This window comes from Saccostrea echinata, unplaced genomic scaffold (genome assembly GCF_033153115.1).
Source record: "Saccostrea echinata isolate AGI-Se365-2 ecotype Australia unplaced genomic scaffold, CSIRO_AGI_Sech_v1 ptg000051l, whole genome shotgun sequence".
Taxonomy (NCBI): domain Eukaryota; kingdom Metazoa; phylum Mollusca; class Bivalvia; order Ostreida; family Ostreidae; genus Saccostrea; species Saccostrea echinata.
The window spans coordinates 269,816-293,962 of record NW_026889800.1 but is presented as its reverse complement, the minus strand read 5'-3'; the positions used below and the strand labels follow the sequence as shown (position 1 = coordinate 293,962).

The following is a 24,147-nucleotide window of genomic DNA, read 5'->3' as shown; positions in this document are numbered from 1 at the left end:
AAAGGATATCAAAGTGATATTCTCTTACAGTGTGATCAAAGGATATCAAAGTGATATTCTCTTACAGTGTGAAAGGATACCAGAGTGATATTTTCTTACAGTGTGATCAAAGGATATCAAAGTAAGTAAAATATAATTTCTGGCCTGTAATAAGATAGAGATAGTAACTAAACCATCTTGATAGAGATTAAAACTGCCAATTTCTTCCAAAATATGTTGCTAAAATCCATATTACAATGTTTTTCATCTCACAACTGCTAAGCCTTGACGTCTCAAATGCTCAACTATGACGTCACAGCCTATTACATTGTGTTTTAAAAGCAAAGACAGAGGCAAAGGGAAAATCATCGAAAATGTAATAAATAGAAAATTCAATGTTTTGTAGTTGGATATGGAATTTATTTCACGAGTGGGACAGGATTTTTTGATATTTTCACGCAAACACGTCCTGAAGACGTAATTCGTGAAAATAGTAGCACTCGGGATCGAGATTCCGAAAATTCCATGAGAATAATTCGCCAAAAATTTTAATGGATGATTCATCTAATTCTTCAAACTCCATTTTGTCACCATGCTCATCCCCTTCAGCATCAGAACTAATGCGGAAAAGGGGAAGATCATTAAGATCAAGCTCAGGCGAAGACAGTTACACGTCCGGAGTGAAATGTGGGAGGTTTTGCTGAAGACTATGTTTCAGAATGGGATATTTGTAGATTAGAATCTTTTGGAATCTTTTATGTTGGAAAAGCAACAGAATTGTCTGAGTTATATGAATTAGCCCTGAAAGACTTGTATTTGGTACCTAGGTATCAAAGTTAAACCGAGTCCGTAGGACAATATCATTTTAACGATAGAACGTTCTATCTAGGTATCAAAGATCATGCTGCATTGTGGTCTAATCTGGAATTTCTGGTGGAATCAACGAAAAATTGCTTGCAGAGCTTAGACATCGATGAAGAATTTTCTGAACTTGATTCAATGGGTCTATTTGTTGTTGTAAAAGAAAGCGAAAAATGTTTACAAGCAATAGCAAAAATTAAAGAGGAAATGTCAACAAAAGGATCTACATCATCAGTGGATTATCTCTCCTGGTATGATTTCATTTATAATAGTCTTTTACTCTTTGTTCTGTATTCTATATTTCACTGAAAGGGGGGGTTATTTATTATTGAAATTTTTAAATTGACATTTGTTCTGACAAAGTTAATCGTACTGTGTGAAGTTTTGTCAGACCAGTTACATGCACTGAAAGGAAAATAAATAATTGCACTAAATTGCCCTTTATTGTTTTCAACAGCATTCCCATCTCACAATTTTCTTTTCTTTATAAGGACAGAGAGTCTTCAAGGGTCCTCCACATACACCCAGTTTATATTCTCATATTTCTGAGCATTACTTTTAACAAGCATATTTATCAACCTATAAAACTGGCTAGGAATTGAAGTATAATTAATTTAATTTATACTGATTTTTTTTTAGTTTAATTTTTTAAGTTTTAAGATTTTTTTTCCCATCAAGTTTTGATAAATAGCACAACAAATTTTGTTTTTTTTTTCGTGGCAGATATTTTTAAGCTCACAAAACAACCATGAGAACTTCATTTTATCAATCAACATTTTTTTTTAAAGAAATTAATAAAAGTTCTAAAAAAATCAATACATGTATTACTCATTTTCTCTAAAATACATGCATGAAAAATTAGGGAAGATTCCTGGTAGTATACATGGTATAGAAGAAACATTAATGAATTAAATTACTACAAGAAATCAAATAAAAATCAATTTTATTGATGTAGAAAAATCATTTTCAAAAATGTTCTTTTTCAGATTTATCTTTCCTGTTACATTTATAGAACTTAAAAACTTTGGTAAGTTTACACACATGTCATCATACTCGTGTTACACATTATTTGCAACTCTGAACATCTCTATATCAGTGAGCATACTCGTGTTACACATTATTTGCAACTCTGAACATCTCTATATCAGTGAGCATAACTAGAAATGCACACTATCAATATTTCTGAACACATAATGAGATAGGTATTACTGAAATGCACAAATCAGTCTGCAAAAATAACAACTTTCACAACAGACTTTGTTGATGATATCACAACAGATTGATTAGCCTGAAAGTGTAAATGAACTAAAACGTTTTCTCATAGATATATACCTGTTATTTACAAATTATTATGCTACAAAAACTCAAAGGACTGCTGTTTTTTTTTTAATGATTTATTTCTTTTGGTCATGCCGTGATCATGCCATGTGTCCATTGTTTATGTGATTAGGGTGTCACTCTCAGTTTACTGCATATTTTTCACTTGAAAAACCTTCATCTTCAAGTGTGAACCAAGCCGGGCACCACGTTAAATCGAAGATTGCAACTGTCGTACCTTCACTCCTTTTTTATGTAGTAATATGACATTTTTAAAACTTTCTTATTTCAGAGATTTTTTTTTTATTCTTATGTTATCGAGTTTGTTCAGATACAGCTAGAAAAAAAACCCATAATACACAGAATACACCATCCTGAAACCAAGCGCCTATGGAAAAAAGAGGAACTTGCAATGGCATATTAAAATGATTTTAATAATATTGATCATTTGTTTCACTTTCAAAATTTCAAGATAATAGCTGCAGTTAAACTCAGTGTTACATGTGAACTCAGTCTTCAAAAGTATTAGGAGTTACGAGTGATCACCTTCACATTAAACATAAAAAACCACATGAAAAACCATCACATGAAAAAACACCTTCACATGGAAAACCACCATCACATAAAAAACCACCATCAAATTAAAAAACCACCTTCACATGAAATAACCACATAAAAAAGCACCACTTTCATATAAAATAACCACAGCATAACATAAAAAAGCACCACCTTTTCATGAAATAACCACATAAGGCAGCTATGGCGTTCCATACAGAACTGTAGCATTATGGTTTTATATTTTAGTCTTTGACCATAATGCTACAGATCCCATAATGTAAATAAAGTGTAATTTACAGCGCAAAATTTTCTGCGCATTTTCTAGACATATTCTATAACCAAACTGTATATTTTATCCACCACCATTTATAGTCGTCTCTACAGACCAATAAACTCGCTTGTTGCAAACTTGTTGTCAGATGGCATAATGAGTAGAGTGGAAAGAGTGCCATGTATTGCATTAAAAATTTCCAAACAATTTAGAGGAATTTTCTAACCCCTCCTGAGTTTTAACAGTCAATGTTTTTTTTCCTGGCTTATCATTTTTTTTTTGGTGGCTGCCCCTTACCCCGTTTGATAAATGTTGCTACAGGCCTGTCTTGTGTTGATGACTCCCTCACACTATGATCCTCAAGAAAATAAATTACTTATTAGGTTTGTTACTGACTGTCTACAGAAATATATCAAGTTGATCAATTCAATAAAGAAAAGATTTTATTACCAATTCAACATATCGTGATACATATCGTATCGTGGCTCAAATATTGTGGTACGTATCGATACAGAAAAAGTTGTATCATCCCAGCCTTACTAATATAGGAAAACATTAGTAATCCAAGGTAAGTTTTGTAATTTAATTAATACTCCTGAGAACATATTGGTAGTCATACTTGAAGAAAAAATGCATATTGCGAATATTGAATATATTTACTTTAATAAGCCTAGGAATTCATTATATGATAATAAGGAATTAGGGAAATAGTGAAGTAAATTCACAAGTCCCCACGACTTCGCTGTGACCAAGTTTTAGTGTACAATAACTGTTACAGTTATATAATTTATCATTAGTGGTCAAGAGTTTCACCACAGTCTAATATAATTTTAGTGTCTTTTTACATGAAGGTGGCAGAGGATAGTATCGGATTAAGTACCAGTCAAAAATTAGAAAAAATAGAGGAACCTTAGGTTTGAATGTATATTATTAATAGGTAATTTTATTGCTAGAATATTTTATGTGTGCATTTGGAGGGAATTGGTGGCCTTGTATATTCTAATGATATATGACACTTTAGTGTCACTACTACTGTTAATGGGATATGGACTAGAAATATGAAACTAAGATCAAAAATCACTCTTCCGGTATTTCACCAGAAAAGTGGGGTGGGTTCATAGGATGAATTGTAGCTTGAAAACGAGGTGGTTGAGCCATTATCTCTTGCTGTTCAATGGTTACTATGTACAAGTGTTGGTCTGCAATTTGTGTGGTAGCTTACGGCATTAGCACGGGCCTGGAAGCAGTTGCGGATCCGGCGAAATAGTGAAAATAGGCTTAATTTACATGAAATTTTGAGATTGTCCCTGTGCCATCATTAGGGCTCATTGTGTAAGTTGTACATGTTTTATTCCTAAAAGCTTCAAATTCCTAAAGGGACTGGACCATACTATTATTACATGTAGAGAGAATTTAAAATTTTTCAATGGACATTTGAAAAGCAGCTCAATATTAAGGAAACTGTCAGTCAAACGTTTTGATTGCCAAAAAAAAACTGTAATCCTCTGCCACCTGAAAGATAGTCATCCCAGAAGAAAAGCAGACTAATAGAAAACTAATATCTATCCTCATTTCAATATCAACCTAAAAAAAATTCATTGAATCTTGCATTTCATCATGTTCATACTATATTTTCATATACTTTATTCGTGACTTAACGGTAATGTAAAATGATTTTTATTTTTACAGGCACATTTTTAGCATTTGGCATACTGGAATTTTGGAGTACGTTGAGTATTATTCTGACCTAATAAAAGAATTGAGGTTTCGTGGAAGATGTGGAGTGGAAGGGGAATTCAGTCAGCTTCTAATATTCTTCAGCAAGATATTCCTGTTGAATGCTATGTGAGTTTGTGTAATGCTTGAAACAAATTCAAAATTTAGTTAAACACTTTTGAGGCATATATCTTGTATATGTATGTTTCTTTTTAGCTCACCTGTATTGAAATCGCTAGTGACCTTTTCTGATCAGATTTTTTGGTGTCCATCTGTAAATTTTTCACATTTTTAACTTCTTCTCAAGAACCACTGGGCCATTTTCAACCAAACTTGGGTGAAAAGCAGGGCATAATAATAATAACCCTTGCATCCAGGTTCAGTAAAAGGACCCTGCCCCAATTGAAATTTGCTTTTTCCCCCAAAATTTTGAGTGACTCAGGTAATTAACTTAATTAAGGTCTTCCGTCTCCACGGAAGACCTTATAGTGATTCTATTGTTTCTTATTATTATTATTATTATTATTCTTTTTTTTTTAGACAAAATTTTGTGCACGCGATTTCTCGAAAACTATTCAATGAATTTCCTTGAAATTTTCAGGGATAAAAGGTGTTTATATGAATTTTATATAAAATTCCGTTTTTTGGTAAATTCGGTTCCAGTGCCAAGTTATGGACAATTTTCTGATTTTAAAATGAAATTTTGTCCTTGAGTGTTCTCAAGAATGGCTTAAGATATTAACTGGAGACTTGTTAGAGATGATAGAACATGATTTCTAGATTGGAGAGGGCACCTTTTCGTTCGTCGTCGGCACTTCCGGTCGCCTACGGAAGTGATCAAAGAAATCATTAAATTTCAACTTTCCTTTTTTAAATCAATTCTTACATCACATTATTGCATCTCTTTTGTAGTTCTGAAATATGTTGGTCCCACCGGAAACAGAAACGTCAACTTCCGGTTATAAGAGAAAAACTACATAATTTGAGTATTTTTCTTTCCCATTAATATCTTTTGTAGATAAAGTATTTGGAATGATTTTAAAATATGTTATTCAGACAGCAAATGTCTAGAGTAACCTTAAATATCTTTCAAAAATTCACTTCCGGTCGCGTGTTTTTCTGTCCTAAAAATGAGAAGTTTTCTGAGCAAGATCTCTGAAACGGTAAGAGATTAAGACACCAGACTTATATGAGCAACAGACCTTAAGATGTAGCCATAACCACTTGGGTTCAGAGCGTCAGCCGTCACTTCCGGTCGTCACAGGAAGTGATCAAAGAAATCGAAAATTTCAACTTTTCTTTTTTTATTTAAAAAATGCATCACTTTATTGCATCGTTTTCGCAGATTCGAAAGATGTTGGTCCCACCGGAAACAAAAACGACAACTTCCGGTTATAAGAGAAAAACTACAAAATTTGAGTATTTTACTTTCCTATAAATATTCTTTATAGATAACGTATTGGAAATGAATTTTAAATATGTTATTCAGACTGCAAAGGTCTAGAGTAACCTCTAATATCTTTCAAAAACTCACTTCCGGTTGCGTGTTTTTCTGTCCTCAAAATGAAAAATTGTCTGAGCGAGATCTCAAAAAACAGGTAAAAGATTAAAACACCAAATTTTTATGAGTAGCAGACCTTGAGGAGTAGGCAAAACCATTTTGGTTAAACGCGTCTGCCGTAACTTCCGGTCGTCACAGGAAGTGATCAAAGAAATAAAAAAATTTAAGTTTTCTTTTTTAAATTAAAGTTTGCATCACTTAATTGCATCTCTTTCGCTGTTTTGAAATATGTTAGATTCCACCGGAAACAAAAACGTCAACTTTCGGTTTTAGGTGATAAACTACGTTATTTTGATATTTAACTTTCTCAGAAATATTGCTTATCGATAAAGTACTTGAAATGATTTTATTCATTTTGTAGATACTGCAAATGTCTAGAGAAACGTCAGAGATTTTTTTTTATAAAATCACTTCCGGTCGCCTGTTTACCTGTCCTCAGAATTAGAATTTGTTCTCATAATATTGCTCGGCAACAGTAAACGACTGAAGTCTAAAACTTTCAGAACTGATAGTCAGTCATCAGTTTATTTGAATCGCCAGGAAATCATATCGCCGTTACTTCCGGTCGTGACAGGAAATGATGAAAAAAAAGTGAATGGTTATTGGTTGGCACGTTTGATTTTCACGCTGACAACCAGGGTTAAATCTCCAGAGTGTCTGAATTTCTTTTGTCACCTTTTCAGCTTCAATTTACGTTTTCATTTTCAGAATCGGACGGAAGACCTCTCATTGCTCGCAATGAGTTTCTAGTGCTATCTGTTTTCCTCCATTGCTGTGCATCCTCGATCATCTAATGTACGTTAACATAATGAACATTTTTAGCTTCTTTTCTGGGACCCTGAACCATTTTCATCCATTCTTGGCATATAGCATCTATGGGTAAAGGGAAACTTAAAAATTGTGATTTTCATGGTCTTCTTTCTCCAGAGACCTGAGGCTAAAACCATCAAAATTAATTCTATCTTAAAAAAAATGTCTTCATTACTTGACATCAAGCAGTCATACTGTTAACATGATTGTACAGTAATAAGCATTGTGAAATTCATGAGTTAGGGGTATTAGAGTTGGATGGGCTCTATTGATCATATATTGAAAATCCATAATTTCTTTAAAAAGCTTCTCTTTGTTTCCCTGTATATCATGGTATATTGAACAGATAATGTAAGTACCTGGTTGAGATGTGCAAGTGCCTCTTGCAAAATTTTATGGCTCCTGGGTCAGTGGTTCTGGTTATAAGGCGGGGCTCTATTAATCATATAGTAAAACTGTATTTTATTTCTTTGAAAATATTTTTCTTTGCTTCTGGGTAAGCAAACCAGTGCATGGTTATGATTAAAGTTGTCTCTTCCAAATTTGTGTATTTCATGACCACTGAGTCAGGGGTTCTGGAGTTAGGCCAGCACTCTGTTGATTATTTAGTGATCTGATGAAACTAAATTTTTTTTACAGTAGACATAATTAAACTGTACTGATTGGAGTTTTCTGATAATTGCTTGCTAACTGCAATAACCATGATAACAGTGCGTTGTGAAACCTGACCTATATTGTTGGCCAGGTAGCCGTATACCAGATACAGTAAAACTCGCTTATAGTGAACACGCTTATAATGAATTGACGTTTACAGCAAAGCGATTTTCATTCGCTGTGTTTTTTTAAAAATATTTTTTGAACTTAAAGAATATAATGAATTACATTTATAATGAAGCAAAATCATCCATTCCTGGCACTTCGTTATAAGCATGTTTTACTGTATATGGTACATTGTGTACCAGAATATGTCCAGAAATTGCCATAATCAATAATTTGGTACGCCCCAAAAATATTGAAAACAATACATTCTTTCTTATTTTATTGCATTCATCGGGATGTACATTTATTGAACTCATGCATCCTCTGCAAAATTAGTGCATAATTTACCCAGGATGCACAACAAAATGAATCGCTGAAAATGAGACAAAAAATACCACATCTTGTACAATAAATGATCTTCAATGACCAAGAGAGGCCAATGTGAAGGGATGTGTGATGGGTTTAGGTGCTCAAGCACAATTGTTTTGTTTAGACTGCATGGTGATAGTGATAAATGGGAGTGCAAAAGCTTTGACAAGTAAGGGCAGGTAAATAAATCTACTTTATATGTAACTGAATACTTAAATAACTATTTTGTTGATCCCTGATCATCCTATTTCTTCTGGACAAAATATCTTCATCTATCAGTTTATTTTGTTGTATTCATACTATGGACCATTTACATTGTTGTATTGTACTCAAGCGACCATTAAGGCCCTTTGGTCTCTTGTTTCTCAGTATTGAGTAAATACTCATCTGTAGCAGGAATGAATTTTGTTATATAAATTTATGCCTTGTATTTTAAATGTAATGTTGTTATAAATGTTTTCATACATATATTTGTATACTGCCTTATTCCCCATATCATTTGTTTATATTTACAAACCTTCTCAGATAATAGCACGTGTTGCTTCCATCAAATCTAATGGGTAAATGTTTACGTTTGATGATCTAAATTCTCATTGGCTATCAATACGGAAGTTAACCTTTTGGGTGTTACTAATTTCAGTCAAAGTTCATACCCTTGGGCTGTATTCACTAGATTTTAAGGTCAAGATCTAGTAAATGACTTTAGACTAACTTTTTGGTGCTAGATCCATTATGACGTCATAATCAATTTACAACTTTCTTTTTCCCGTAGTTTACAGCTGTAGTAGAATTTTGTAGAAAATAAAGTACTTTCACGGAATTCAATTTGAAATCATGTGAAAAGTAATCCCGATACCTATATTCAATTTGATATTATTTTAAAGAAGAGGCCAAGAACATACAAATTATCGTTTTCTGAGAGACTGTAGGCAATCTGGATGCATTTCTTTGTCTGATATGGAAAAAAAACTCCCATATTCATGACTGATTTTCTTAATTTTTCACTGAAAATGACAGTTTGAAATATGATTTTTCGTCTTGTTCATCTACAAATTATGCCCCGAAACACCTTATTTGACCAAGCTAAAGTTATAAAGCACCATTAAAGGAATTTATTTCTTAAATTTGAGAAATCTGTAGGCACCTTTCGTTTACTAGATCTTGACCTTAAGTTAAAGTTTCTATTGTTTCCTAAGAGTATATAAACCTGTGTAACTGTTAGACACGTGGGGAAGCTTGAAAAGCATTAATTTGCTGTAAGTTCTCTCACTTTAATAAAGGTTTATTAGGTATATGTTAGTTAGGATATTTCTATATAAATAAGGGGTTTTTAGCTCATCTGAGCCGAAGGCTCAAGTGAGCTTTTCTGATCGAAATTTGTCTGTTTTCTGTCATTGTTGTAAACTTTTCACATTTTCATCTTCTTCTCCAGAACTACTAGGCCGATTTCAATCAAACTTAGCACAAAGTATCCTTGGGTGAAGGGGATTTAAATTTGTTCAAATGAAGGGCCACACCCTTCTCCAAGGGGAGATAATTATGAAATAGCAAAAAATTAATGGCATTATTATTAAAAAATCTTCTTCTCAAGAACTAATGGGCCAGGAAAGATGAAACTCATGTGGAATTATTGTCAGGTAGTGTAAATTCAAGTTTCTTCAAATCATGACCCCCAGGGGTAGGGTGGGGCCACAATGGGCGATCAAAGTTTAACATAGGTGTTTATAGGAAAAATCGTCAAGAATCTTCTTCTCAAGAACAGCAAAGCTATGATTGGTCATATTTATATGGAAGCATCTGTAGGTGGTGTAGATTCAAATTTGTTCAAATCATGACACCCAGGGGTAGGGTGGGGCCACAATGGACGATCAAAGTTTTCATAGAGTATGTATGAAAAATCTTCAAAAATCTTCTTTTCAAGAACAGCAAAGCTATGATTGGTCATATTTATGTGGAAGCATCCTCAGGTGGTGTAAATTCAAGTTTGTTCAAATCATGACCCCCAGGGGTAGGGGTGGGGCCACAATGGACGATCAAAGTTTTACATAGGAATATACAGGAAAAATCTTTAAAAATCTTCTCAAGAACAGCAAAGCCACAGTTTGTCATATTTACCTGGTATATGGAAGCATCCTCAGATAGTGTAGATTCAAGTTTGTTCAAATCACGACCTCCAGGGGTAGGGTGGGGCCACAATGAACGTTCAAACTTGTAGAGAAAAAAGTCACAGTTAGTCAAAAAATTATGTAAACATCCTTAGTTAGTGTAGATTTAATTTTGTTCAAATCATAATCCCCACTCCCTTTAGGGGTAGGTTGGGACCACTTCTGCATTTAAGCTTTTCAATACTAAACTGATTTTTCCTTTTTTCCTAGCCACAGTGCTCAGGTGAGCAATGTGGCCTCTGGGCCTCTTGTCTTAAATCCTTTGGAAGATAAATCAAATATTTTTCAAAACAATGTTCTAATTTAAATAACCTATAACTCTTGTTATTGTTTAAGCTGAACGAAGTTAGCTCCCTTTCATATCAAGTACATTACCTCCCTTCGTTCTTGCTGATGTGACACATTGTAAGTCATCTCTTGTTGTAAGTCATATCTTGATGTAAGTCATCTCTCATTATAAGTCATCTCTCATTGTAAGTCATCTCTCATTGTAAGTCATCTCTCGTTGTAAGTCATCTCTCGTTATCTCTCATTGTAAGTCATCTCTTGTTGTAAGTCATCTCTTGTTGTAAGTCATCTCTCATTGTAAGTCATCTCTCTTTGTAAGTCATCTGTCGTTGTAAGTCATCTCTCGTTATCTCTCGTTGTAAGTCATCTCTTGTTGTAAGTCATCTCTTGTTGTAAGTCATCTCTCTTTGTAAGTCATCTCTCGTTGTAAGTAATCTCTCGTTGTAAGTCATCTCTCGTTGTAAGTCATCTCTCGTTGTTTTGGTAATTCGCTCTTGTCTTCATCATGATTGTATGATATTTGACTCTGAATTATAAAGTATGTAGTCTTAATTGTACCCACATTCTTGTTTAAATATGGCCATTTGGGTAACATTTTCTTCTTCAACGGTTCAATTTAACATAATATTTTCTAGCTGTTTTTAAACACCAGTGTAGTAGGTAACTACATTTATTTTTTTTCTTTCATTAACAGCATTGTTTTCAGCATTATAAAATAGAACTATATATAGTATGAAATATTTACATTGAATATTTTTGCCTTTCTCTCTGATGAAAAACAATGGCTGTTTATCAATTGATTAACTCTAAACTCATGTTAGATCTGTTTTTTTATGCCCCGCCATGAATATGGCCGGGGCTTATAGTGTTTGTCATGTCCGTCTTCCGTCCTTCCATCCTTCTGTCCTTCCGTCTGTCCTTCCGTCACACTTTGCGTTTAGCTCTGTTCAAAGCTCAGTTTCAAAGAAACTATCCAAGATATTTTTATCAAACTTCATATGCTGATAGATATTGATGAGAGCTATGCAACTGCATCAACAGTTTTTGACCTTGACCTTTCCTTTGACCTTGACCTCACTTTTCTTGAATTAGTGTTTAGCTCAGTTTTAAAGATACCATTCAAGATAGTGTTATCAAACTTCATATGCTGATACATACTGATGAGAGCTATTCAACTGCATCAAAATTTTTTGACCTTGACCTTTCCTTTGACCTCAGGGATTTATCAGTACCTTCTCAGGGGCCGAAATTCGGCTCCATTCCCAACTGAAAATGAGTTCAGTTTTTCCCAATTTGGCAGTATTTTTCCCAATTGGTGAACAATGCTTTTATATTTAATTATCTTGGAAAAACACAAGGAAAATTGTCAGATTGTCTGTAATTTTCATCTGTTTAAGTCATTTAGCAAAGCTACAGTCATGACACATGTTTAAAAACACTGTAAAAACATCGCCAACTTTTAATCCGAATTTCCTCCGTTTTTCTGAAAATGGTGATATTGTGTAATTATATAGATTTGTTAAGTTATTTCTACATACTCAATTGATATACGAGTGAATGGTAAGGACTGTAGGCATTATTTCAAATAGAAAAATATATTTTCAATGCATTAATACATATTAAAAGAGGACTTTGAGAAAATATATACTTGCAGGAGGTTTATATTTTCCAGAAACAGATTCTGTAATGACCTAAATTGGAATCTCATACACACATGTACTACCCTAAGTTGTATAAACACTTTATACTCATTGAAGTCAATTTTACTTTATTAGTCTATTATTCATGATTGATCTTGTATGAAGTTGGATCATATATAATTGTCTGTTTGGTTGCCCAAATTAGAGTTCATGCTGAAATATTAAATGAATTACACCGAATACTTGATTTAAGCAACATTTTTAATTTTTCCCAATTTCATCAAAAAGCCGATAATTTTTTCCCAATACCCCAAAAATGGTGTTTCCCAAAATAGGCTGATAAATCCCTGGACCTTGACCTCACTTTTCTTAAATTAGTGTCAAACTTAATATGCTGATACATACTGATGAGAGCTATTCAACTGCATCAATATTTTTTTTACCTTGACCTTTCCTTTGACCTTGACCTCACTTTTCTGAAATAAGTTTTTAGCTCAGTTTTAAAGATACCATTCAAGATAGTGTTATCAAACTTCATATGCTGATACATACTGATGAGAGCTATTCAACTGCATCAACATTTTTTGACCTTGACCTTTCCTTTGACCTTGACCTCACTTTTCTTAAATTAGTGTCAAACTTTATATGCTGATACATACTGATGAGAGCTATTCAACTGCATCAATATTTTTTGACTTTGACCTTTCCTTTGACCTTGACCTCACTTTTCTTTAATTAGTGTTTAGCTTAGTTTTAAAACCATTCATAATATTTTTATCAAACTTCATATGCTAATACATACCGATGTAACCTTTCAACTGCATAAACAATTTTTTTTTACCTTGACCTTTCCTTTGACCTTGACCTCACTTTTCTCAATTTGTGTTAAAATGTTGCATTATTAATATACCCTCGGTGGGGCATTCATGTCCTATGGACATATTTCTAGTTTAAGCCATGTCATAAAGTAGGTCGCGGGTTTGCTGAGGTTGTTAAAACTAGGTACGCAGTTTATATGATTTTGGCGACTTTCTTGTGCACATTTGATTATGACGTCACAATGAAAAAGAAATCTGCGATGATATTCTTCAGTATATCATTATTTAGTTATAACTTTTCTTGGAATTGGTAGTTTAGTGTTATATTGTTTAAAATGTTCGACATATTAGGAAATATTAAAAAAAATCATTTTGGGCCTTTCCTGCAAGCTTGGAAAAACAAGTGGTTGTTTCTCGGCTTGTCGGAAAGGCCCGAGAAGTTGCGATTGATTTGTTTTCACTTGGTATCGTGAAACGATATGGACACAAGGTTCAACTGACCTTTTTTCCTTTGATCGTATTTGAATTATCAGTTTCTTTTAATAAGAAAGAAGCCAATATTTAAATAAATCACAAATACACCTGTTACATCAAAAGATTAAACTTTATTTTTAAAGAGGATATTTGATATATAGATGTACAAGTTTATCATAAATTAAATACTGCTAAGGTACGATGAAACATTAAGACAATTTTTTAGCGGCACTGACCTCCTGTTAGGGGACAACTATTTAATTCTGAGGGAGAGGTGTGTGTGTGGCAAATTTTACTGAGTCAGATTGTTCATTTTCATGTTGGTGAAGGACAGATTATTATTTCCAAAAAAAAAAAAAAACAAGGACAGACTATTTATTTCTTCTTCACTGAAAAAAGTCTGACAAGCAAAAAAAACAAAAAAAAACAAAAACAAAATCAAAAAAACAAAATTGAAAACTCCCATTGGGGGAGGGGGGGGGGGGGCTAGAACTAGTTTTGGACAGATTATTTATTTTCTTGCCCAGTCGAGGACAGATTATTTATTTTCAACATTTTTGAGGACAGATTATTTATTTCCAAAATCTGTACGTCCCCTGAAATGATCGTCCCCTAAGCAACAGCTTGCAATGCTGTTACATACAGATTTTATTCGCTACTTTGCTTTCCATGTCCAACAAGTAGAATTAATGTTCTAAAAAAAACTGGCTGTTGATTACGTCAGATAAAATTGATTTTTAAATCCTCGTCCCATTTACATCTCTGAAAATGTGGTATTTAAAAATAAATATTTTGTTTTAATATATACTGAAAATATATTGTATTTAGCCGGGACGATATTTGGCAGAAATTCATAGATTTGAGCGCCTTGCTGAATGGTCTTAAATAAAAACATTTTATATACTTGAATCACTTGAATTAAAAGATACCGTTTTCGCCAGCACACTTGAAAAGAAAAATACACAGCTGAATGTAAAGATACGTCTAATCTACAAAAAAAAAGCAAAACAAAACAAACAGAAAAGAAACGGTAAGAAAACAACACATAAAGAAAGTAAATTGAAAGAGAGAAACTAAAGGATTGATTGTTGTTTTACGTCCCTTGCGAGAATTTTCACTAATATAAAACGTACAAAAAACCTAATCTGAAAAGAAACATGTCTAATAATCATTTCATTGTTATTGAATTATTATGATACGATTCACGGGTCACTTGAAAGCAGATAGACTTGAATTTCTTTTTTATAAAAATTATTTTAGCTTATTTTTCTGCACTGAATACCGGATAGATATTCACGACGTTAAGCATGGCGTCGCGATATTTTATGACGTCGTTCTATAAAATGTAACATTTTGCGATATAAAAGCAATTATCCACATTTAAATTATCGAAAACTAACCCGAAGACATATTAATTTTTTCACATTGATTTATTTCAAATCAATTCTTTGTTAAAATACCAAGGGGAAACAATTTCGTCTGCACCATTTAAAAGTTACTGATATTTTTTGAAACAAAATCTTGCCTCAAAACAAGCCGAAAACGACGTTTTTCTTATATAATTCAATAGAATAACGTCGAAAATGTAACGCCTACAATGGCATGTTTGGGATTTAATTACACAAAAACGATGCAGACGAATTTTATAAAATTTTCAGAGAATATAAAATGAAGGTAGAGGATTCATATAACTAATTTTCATGGTATGTTTTCGGACACTTTTGAATGGCCTGCAAACCCGCGACCTACGTTAAGAATTGGGTCTTTCATCAATGTGATGTATGGATCAATAAAACAATATTTAACATAATTTCCCCTACTTTATAGAATGATTTATACAGATTTACATGTAAACAATAACATTTATTTCTTTCTTTGTTAATATGGAGATTATCACTTGCAACCTTTGCAGAAAAAACTAAATAACCAACTATGAAATTTTTCTGCATTGTCACAACTGTTAATCCTAGTAGGATTTTATTATTTATAAATTATTACATTTATCATGTGTATATATGAAATTGTAAATATTTGTCATTCTTATAGCTTCAGAGTGATATGTTATTGTTTTAACAATTTTTTTTCTTGTTCTAGGGTTATGAAGGTTTAGAGGGACCTGTGGGGTCCACAGGGTTACCCTGGATGTAATGAGACAAAGGTATGAAATAATTTAATCATGTATCAAATGTAATGTAATCATTTAATATGTAATAAATGATTGTCATGCATTGGAAATTATTATGAAAAATACTTTGAGTACTTATATAATGAAAGACAAAGTGAACAATAATTAAAGGAGAGAAATAGAGGGGTGGTATAAAAACATTTATTCTATCATAGATTTCAAAATGCAATTTTTTTTTCTAATAAAATTGGCATATGTTAGCCAATGTTTTCCATGCTAAGACATTGTAAATTTACAGCAAAATATTACATATCAAAAATTGATGTAGTAAACATGATGTTGGGAGTAGTGTGAAATTCCATAGGTTAATTAGAATTTTATTGTAAACATGAATGACACAAAGCAGTCTGTTATTACAGAATATTAAAATAAAAATGATTTGTGTTTGTTTATTTTAGAGACAAAAGGTAACCCTGGAGTTGATGGACTGCCAGGAAATCGGGGGCCTCAGGGTGTATCAGGTTTACCCGGACCCAAGGTAGGGTGTCATGGAAACAACACTCTAAAAAGATATAAAAATCTTTCATGTTTTTAAGTATTGACATCTTGTGCTGTCATTTTGTTTACTCTTTTTTTGGCAACTATATTTGCACCCACAAGCAACCCCTATTGGGCATTAATTTCAAGGCAGTATAACTGATGTCAAAAGTATCACAAGCTAATTCAGGGAATTTGTGTCCCCCGCTTCATGTTATATGAAGAGCAAGGAAGACCTGAAAAAAAAAACGCAGATTGTGAAAGAGAAAAAGATTGACATTGAGCTTTAGCTTTTGGCCTTAAAGTCATGAGGGGTCTTTCTTGATTTAAAGAAATTCAGGACCTTAATTTTCATTGCAAAAGCTTACTGAAAATTAAGTTATTATCTGAAAATTATGTATGCAATATATAACTTTCTGACTTTGGCCTTTGACCTTTTCTCAAAATCAAAAGAGTCCTCTTTAAGTCATATTGACTAAAAGTATAAAATTTTATTGCAAAACAAAGAGAACTCTATATAACACCAGGAAGCCATTATTTTTTTTTCACAACATATGAATTTTTGACCTTGACCGTTTTACCTAAAATTCAAAAGGGATCTTCTTTAAGTCAATGGGAGTAATGATATGATAATATTTAATTGTAAAAGCTCAAATAAGACAAAAATTATCATCTGGAATTCAATTTTTGCAATAATTGAATTCCTTACTTTGACCTTTTGTCCTCAAAACCTTTACAGGTTGTCTTTATGTCACAAAGAGCAATCATCTTATGATAAAAAAAAGTTTTAATTGAAAAGGCTTTATGAGAACTAAAGTGATCATCTGAAAATCATTTTTTTTTAAATGTATGAATTTCTTACCTTGATCTTTGACCTTAAAATCAACAGGGGTTTTCTTTAGGTGACTTGGAGGTATGATATAAATCTTCATTGAAAAAGTTCAAAGAGAAGTAAGTTTACCATCTGGAAACCATTTCTTGCAATGTATGAATTACTGATCTTGACCTTTTGACCTCAAAATTGATAGAGGTCTCCCTTATGCCATAGGCAGTTGGGCAGGGCTTTCAAAAATGTTAGAAACAGGCGGTACTTTTTCAAAAATAGGAAGTAGCTTGTGGAAGAGATTTTAATTAAATATGAGAGTTATTAAATTTTTCTCCAATGAGTATTTTGGCCGGTATATTCATAACATCAGCCGGATAAAAGTACCGGGTACCAGCACATTTCATTGCAAAAGCTCAAAAGCTCTTTGAGATATTGTCCAGACATAAAGTGTTATACACAGATAGAATGACAGACAGATGGATGGACTGATGGACAGACAGAGAAATTACTCATGTCTTCCAATCCAATTATGATAATCTGTAAAGCATACATAAAACACATAATGCACAAGTCTCTAAAGTGGCTGATCAAGTCTCAGATTGGATTTAGTGATTTTATAATGTACAATTTTGTATTTTGTTCATAAGATAATTCAAAAGATCGGCTTTAATATGTATCTTCTGGCAATAAAATGTATTTTTTAATCCACAGGGAAATCCTGGAGATGGATTTTATGGATTTGTTTCAAAAGGTGATCCGGGTAATCCTGGACAAAGGGGTCCTAGTGTAAGTATCAACACCATAACAACTGGATTTCAGACGTGTTATCTCACACTATATATAATGAAATGTAAATCTTAATGTAACTTTAACAAGTTAAGTTCTATGATTAAATTTCAGTAAAGGATCATTCTCTATAAGGCCGTTTTGCGGCCTACAATGACTTCAAATTTTCAAATAGTATTTTTTCCCATAAAAACTGCATGAGTCAGTAGGCTAATGTTCCAATTTAATGATAAATGTTGATTGGTTAATGATACAAAAGTATTTGTTATGATATAGGGTCACAAAGTAAGGTACTATCGGTCGGTATTAGCATTAGGGTAATGGGAAAACTCAAGAGGGTTGGTGTGTTAGGTAACTCCTATACATGTCATAACCACCTTTAACCAACACCAAAATTTGCATGTAAACTTCTTATGAACATAAAAAGTGACTACCAAATTATCAACTTGGTTAAAGGTGGTTATGACATGTAAATAAAAACTTTTTGCTTCATTTTTACGATATTTGCAGGAAAAGCTAACTACTTACAATGAAGGATATCAGCTTATGTAGATTATTTCTTATTATAAACTTCCACTTAGAGTACATGTTTCTATTGATTTACTAAGAATTTATATAAGCCATGCATGTTAACTCAAAAAAGGTAAACTTTTTACTTAAAAAATCTAAAATCAAAGGACTGAAATGACTGGTTGTTATGAAATTACGTGAAGACAAGTCTCATTGAACTATCTGCTAGAAATAAAGAAATTTTTTATAGACTATAAGGCATGAATATAAGTTACTTATTATAATTATATTATTTATAAGGATAGTTTAGTTTATCTATGCTACTTCTTTGTATTTGTATTTCCTTAGGAGTACTGCATATTTGTTATTAGTTCTAGAAATGATAAAAGCTATTTTTGTTGTAGCGGGAAGATGCATTTGCTATTTGTGTTATAAACTTAATTTTTCTATGGGTACACATGTAACTTTTATAGATAGAGAATTACTGTTGGGATGGTTTCATAATGGAAATTCTCGCCTCGACCTTTTAGAAGGACACTTTTCCGTATGAGTGACATAGGATACATGTATTTTGTTAACTGGGTGTTGAGAGGACTCAATCTATTCATCACACTTCTTTGGTAGCATCAATATAAGTTATGAGAACAGTAGTTCTGTCTTCGAAAATAAAACGCCAAGGAGGAAAGGGGTTCCTAAATGTCACGTGATTGATAATTGAATGTTGCTTTATGTCATTTTAGAATTTTTCACCCAGATAAAGAGATCATCCACTTAAGGTGAAGTGTCACAATTGTGATTTATGCATGGTTTCAGTATTGACCAACACCTACCGTGGGACAGGACCTCCTTCTTTAAGATAATATCCAAGAGACCCATGACTTTTACTTTTAATGCTGAGGACTTAGCAAAGGAACTGTCACTACCCGTGTTAAACACCTTAGTTCTTGACGCAGCACGGAAAGAGAATTTGATTCTCAGGTTTCAAGAGTGCGAAAGGAGTGTCATCTCTTACGGTCCAATTTGTACCTGGGATGTTGTAGAACTCTATTAGTCCATGGATATACTAAAACTTCTGATATGCGTAGTGGAAGGAACTGTTGAAAATTTACTCCATTTTATGGAGTGCCGTGGGGGGGGGGGGGCTCAACTTTTATACATACATTTGTGTATTATAGTTAAGATAGCATTTTAAATTAAATATATTGTTTTACATGCGTAATTAAATTGAATCAAATCAACTCTTACGATGTTATTTCATTTTACGTCGATATATATATATTTAATACAGCCGTTCTGAGTTTTATGTACTGACTATTAACATGTACTTGCATTGATATTTTCATCCTGTAAATTAATGAATTCTTTATTTTTTTTGCAAATGTAGACTATATTTTATAAATTACAACTTAATTTTGATTTAATCACAAACAAAATTCATTCATTGCTTTAAACATTTGATACACAACTTTTATAGTTCAAAAGAAACTTAGAAATCTCATGTCTTGCATGGGCATTTTATGCGTAAAATAGGTACCACATCTATAGAAACAATACACAAGTACAATATAAACATATATGAAATAATACTTTTAATTAAATGCTAATTGAACATTTTTCAACATCGTACGAGGTGCATTTTGTAAAGATTTACATTCAAAATAATTATGCAAAATGTGAATGCGTCAAATTCTTGCCATAAAAAAATATCTTTAGCCTTAAATTAAACAATCTTTGCTTTTATTACTTAAGTCTGATATGTTTCCGACATAAATAAACAATTTTTGATCATTTACATCTAGAAACATGCCTGAAAACTTGATGTAAATAGACCTACCCTCAATTTTTCTTTACTTGACGGCCGTTTGTGATCTTTAAATCACGCGACTTAGGTGATAGATGTTGAAAAACAAACATCAAAATCATGAAATATAATGAGTAAAGTTACATAAAATCACATTTTTAAGTGATTTTATCGTAGGCCAGAAAATGGCCCTATAGAGAATCATCCTTTAAGAGCTTTATTCCATAATAAATATTTCTGTAATTGTTCCAGTTTATGTCTGACAATGATTAAATCTTGGACATATCTATTTTTAGGGTGATCCTGGCATTCCAGGTCGACCTGGACTCCCTGAGCCTTTTGGCCCTCCAGGTCCTAGGGTAAGAAATGTTCAGTCAGTTTCTATTATGACACATGTACAATTATCAGAAGACAACAGGATCTCACAAGGAAAAAATCGATATTTTTATGCCCCCATTGTGGGGGCCCATTGCGGGTCCACAATGGAGGATCAAAGTTTTACATAGAAATACATAGGAAAAATCTTTAAAAATCTTCTTCTCAAGAACAGCAAAGCCCTGATTGATCATATTTATGTGGAAGTATTTATTGTTTTTGTCCTGTCTGTCTGTCTATCTGTTTGTCTGTCTGTCTGTTGTCAACTTTAACCCATAACTTTTGATTGGTTAGAGCTATGACTTTCATATTTCACATGTGTATTCCTTGTGACAAGACCTTTCCTTGGGTACCATCATATTTGACCTTTTGACTTTGACCTTGGAGTTTGACCCACTTTTGCAAAATTTTATGAGACTTTAACCTTGGCCATAACTTCTGAACAGTTGGTGCTTGGGGTTTCAAACTTCACGTGTATTCCTTGTGACAAGACCTTCCTTTGGATATCAACCACTTTGACCCTTTGACCTTGACATAGGAGTTTGACCTACTTTTGAAAAACTTTAACCTTGGCCATAACTTTTGAATGATTGGTGCTATGGCTTTCATACTTCACAAATGTAATCCTTGTGACAAGACCTTCCTTTGGATACCAACCACTTTGACCCTTTGACCTTGACATAGGAGTTTGACCTACTTTCAAAAAACTTTAACCTTGGCCATAACTTTGAATGGTTGGTGCTAGGGCTTTCATACTTTACATATTTAATCCTTGTGACAAGACCTTCCTTTAGATAACAACAACTTTGACCTTGACCTAGACGTTTTACTTACTTTTAGAAAACTATAACCTTCGCCATAACTTTTGAACAGTTGCAGCTAGGGCTTTCAAATTTCACAGGTATATTCCTCGAGACAAGACCTTTCTTTGGATACCAACATTTTATACCTTTTGGCCTGGATTTTGACTTGCATTTGAGAAACTTTAACCTTCGCCATAAGCTGCCATATGGGGGCATCAGTGTTTCACAAACACATCTTGTTGTTTCCATAATTTGCTATACCTGTACAAGATTATACATGTGTTATAGTAAAATGATTTTAAGACAAATTTAATGAAACTACTTTGCTTCACGAATTACAGTTCATAAATATGGCATCAGCATACAGTAAAACATGCTTTATATATGAATGCTTGTGATTTTGCTTTGTGATAAATGTAATTCTTTATATCTGTTAGCTTCACAATAAGTTTAAAACTCTGGGGAATGAAAATGACTTCACTGTAGGCATTAATTCATTATAAGTGTGTTCGCTATAAGCATGTTTTACTGTATTTCTATTTTTATTATATAAACACAAATGTTTAAAAAGTACCATATTGATTTTTGATATAATAAATGAAAACAGTATAAGGGAGATAATTTTTCTCTCTGTACACCATTTATTGTTATTTGCTAGTTCCTGCAGGAAGTGATCAAAATACAGTCAAACCTCCTTATCTCGAACTCGATGGGACCGAGAAAAAACTTCGAAAAAGATTCGAGATATCGAGGGTAAAATACATAGAAGAATAAGTGGGTGGGACTTCCAAATCGCATCGACATATCCATGGTATTTGAGATATTAGTGTTTGAGATACCGAAGTTCAACTGTAACTACATAAATTTTTTTAAAAATTTGATCTTGTAACATAAGTCTAGAAATACAAGAACATGAAAGAAGATAAGTACATGTACCTGTCCCAGTGTTGAGGAATTTTTTTGGTCTGTTTTCTTTGGTCATATTTTCAAAATAAAATATATTGACATAAATTTGCTAGATCTTTATGATATCTCTTCATTATTCCAACAATGAAGCCATCAAAGAAGTGGGGTACAGGGAGGGGAAGCAGGAAATATACCAAGTAGTATTGAATATATTTTAGGGCATTCATATGATGTAGTTTTTTTTAATTTTCTTGTAGCTCAGTTGAATATTGTGGTACCTTCATTTATCATAAAATGTATCTTTTCTAATTAAATATAACTTCTTTAAAATTTTTAGGGGCCGACTGGAATTCCAGGAGGTAACCGGGCCAAAGGGAAGCATGGGAGACCAGGTTAGAAATCCCCCCAAAGGTGAAAAGGTCAGTGTTCATTGGTAGTTGAAGTTACAGGTATACTTCTGTAGATAAATCACTTATCATGCATTATAATCATTCACCACAATGTTGTTGAAGAATAGCACATGTAATGTAAATAGTCTAAGAATATTTCATGCAAAATATCCTTTATTATTTAACCAATGCTAAAGAGGCATTAGAAAGTTTATTTTGGTCACCAGTGTAAATGTAAAACATTGAATTTATCATTAAGAAAATTTTAAAACTGTGTAAAAATTCCAGGCTAATTGACCTGTTGTGTTGACCTATAATTTACATGATTGTCTGTTTGTTTTCAGGAAGAGGTAGGATTACCTGGTCTCAAAGGTCCTAAAGGCTCCATCGCAACTTTACCAGGAAACAAACTGAACGAGATTCTGATGGAAGAAAAGGGGTAGAGCCAGGTGAGGGAGGAAGACCTGGAAGACCCAGATTTAATGGAATGAGTGGTGATCCGGTTAGTGGGAAATTCCCTACTGTTACTCTCTCTGTCATAACAATCCAACTTAACTTGAAAAGAGCAAGAGCCACTTAGGGCCTTTTTTGGCCCTGAGAATTTTTGAAAAATCGAAACTGCTCAGTTTTGGTTGAAAATGCAGAATTTATAACTTGGACCCTTGGTGACCGTGTATCTATTGAACATGACGTAATTTTCTCTCTAGTCAATGCATTATGACGTCATAAAATGCATCATTTTTCCCATATCCTGTAAATTCCCTTAAAAATGGCCAAAAGTTGAGGTATTTTTTCAATATTTCATATAGAGCACAACCTCTGATCCAAAATATGCAATTACATAATGAAAGATCTGTTTCTGAAGATCAAAACATGTTTTAATTTTTGGACCGTGGGCTGTGCTCATATTTTATTTCTTTGCTGAGGATAGTCAAATACACATGTTTTCTGCAAAATTCAAGAACATTGCATTTTCTCAAAGCCTGTTTTCCAATACCTGGATTCTCAAAAAGAAATTTTGTTATAGGAAATGAAAGCACTAAGTCTCTACTTTATTTTGATATATGAAATGGGACAGAGGGTGATAGTCAATTAATTGATATAAGGGCATGGCCATTTTATGCAAAAAGTGAACCTAGCTCTTTGTCTTTTATTATTCCTTTATCTGAAGGCCATAGACATGGACAATCTGTAATAAGTTGTAGTAGAAAAATTTAATTTCATATTATATAACAATTTTTTGAAAAACATGTACCGGTAACTGAAAAAACATAGACTGAGATAGATTTGATTTATAATGTAGCTTTCATTGACTTTTACCTGGATTTTTGTTTTTAGGGATTTCCAGGTTTGCCAGGTGATAAAGGGCCTTTTGGGATGCCTGGAATGCAAGAAATGAGGGAATGCAATGATGGGGGGATCATTTTGACTCTTTATTTGCCCTTATTTTTATTGCGATTTTAATTTTATGTCTTAGGTATGGTGATAATATGATATTTTGTT

General features: G+C 32.9%; 1 protein-coding gene across 3 annotated transcripts; it reads left to right on the top strand.

The window, feature by feature from the left end:
• The first annotated feature begins 577 nt into the window (after window positions 1-577).
• On the top strand, window positions 578-24,123 carry LOC133203647 (uncharacterized). Of its 3 annotated transcripts, XM_061339419.1 has the most exons (10): window positions 578-1,091; window positions 1,827-1,867; window positions 4,676-4,831; window positions 15,681-15,744; window positions 16,170-16,249; window positions 17,786-17,860; window positions 20,468-20,530; window positions 22,593-22,674; window positions 22,989-23,146; window positions 23,983-24,123. In XM_061339419.1, exons 5-9 carry the CDS (start codon window positions 16,194-16,196, stop codon window positions 23,085-23,087), a joined length of 375 nt encoding a protein of 124 aa, XP_061195403.1. In that variant the 5' UTR covers window positions 578-1,091; window positions 1,827-1,867; window positions 4,676-4,831; window positions 15,681-15,744; window positions 16,170-16,193; the 3' UTR covers window positions 23,088-23,146; window positions 23,983-24,123. The 3 variants fall into 3 exon arrangements, with proteins under 3 accessions (XP_061195403.1, XP_061195404.1, XP_061195405.1); XM_061339420.1 differs by lacking the exon at window positions 1,827-1,867; XM_061339421.1 differs by lacking the exon at window positions 4,676-4,831.
• The last annotated feature ends 24 nt before the right edge of the window (window positions 24,124-24,147 follow it).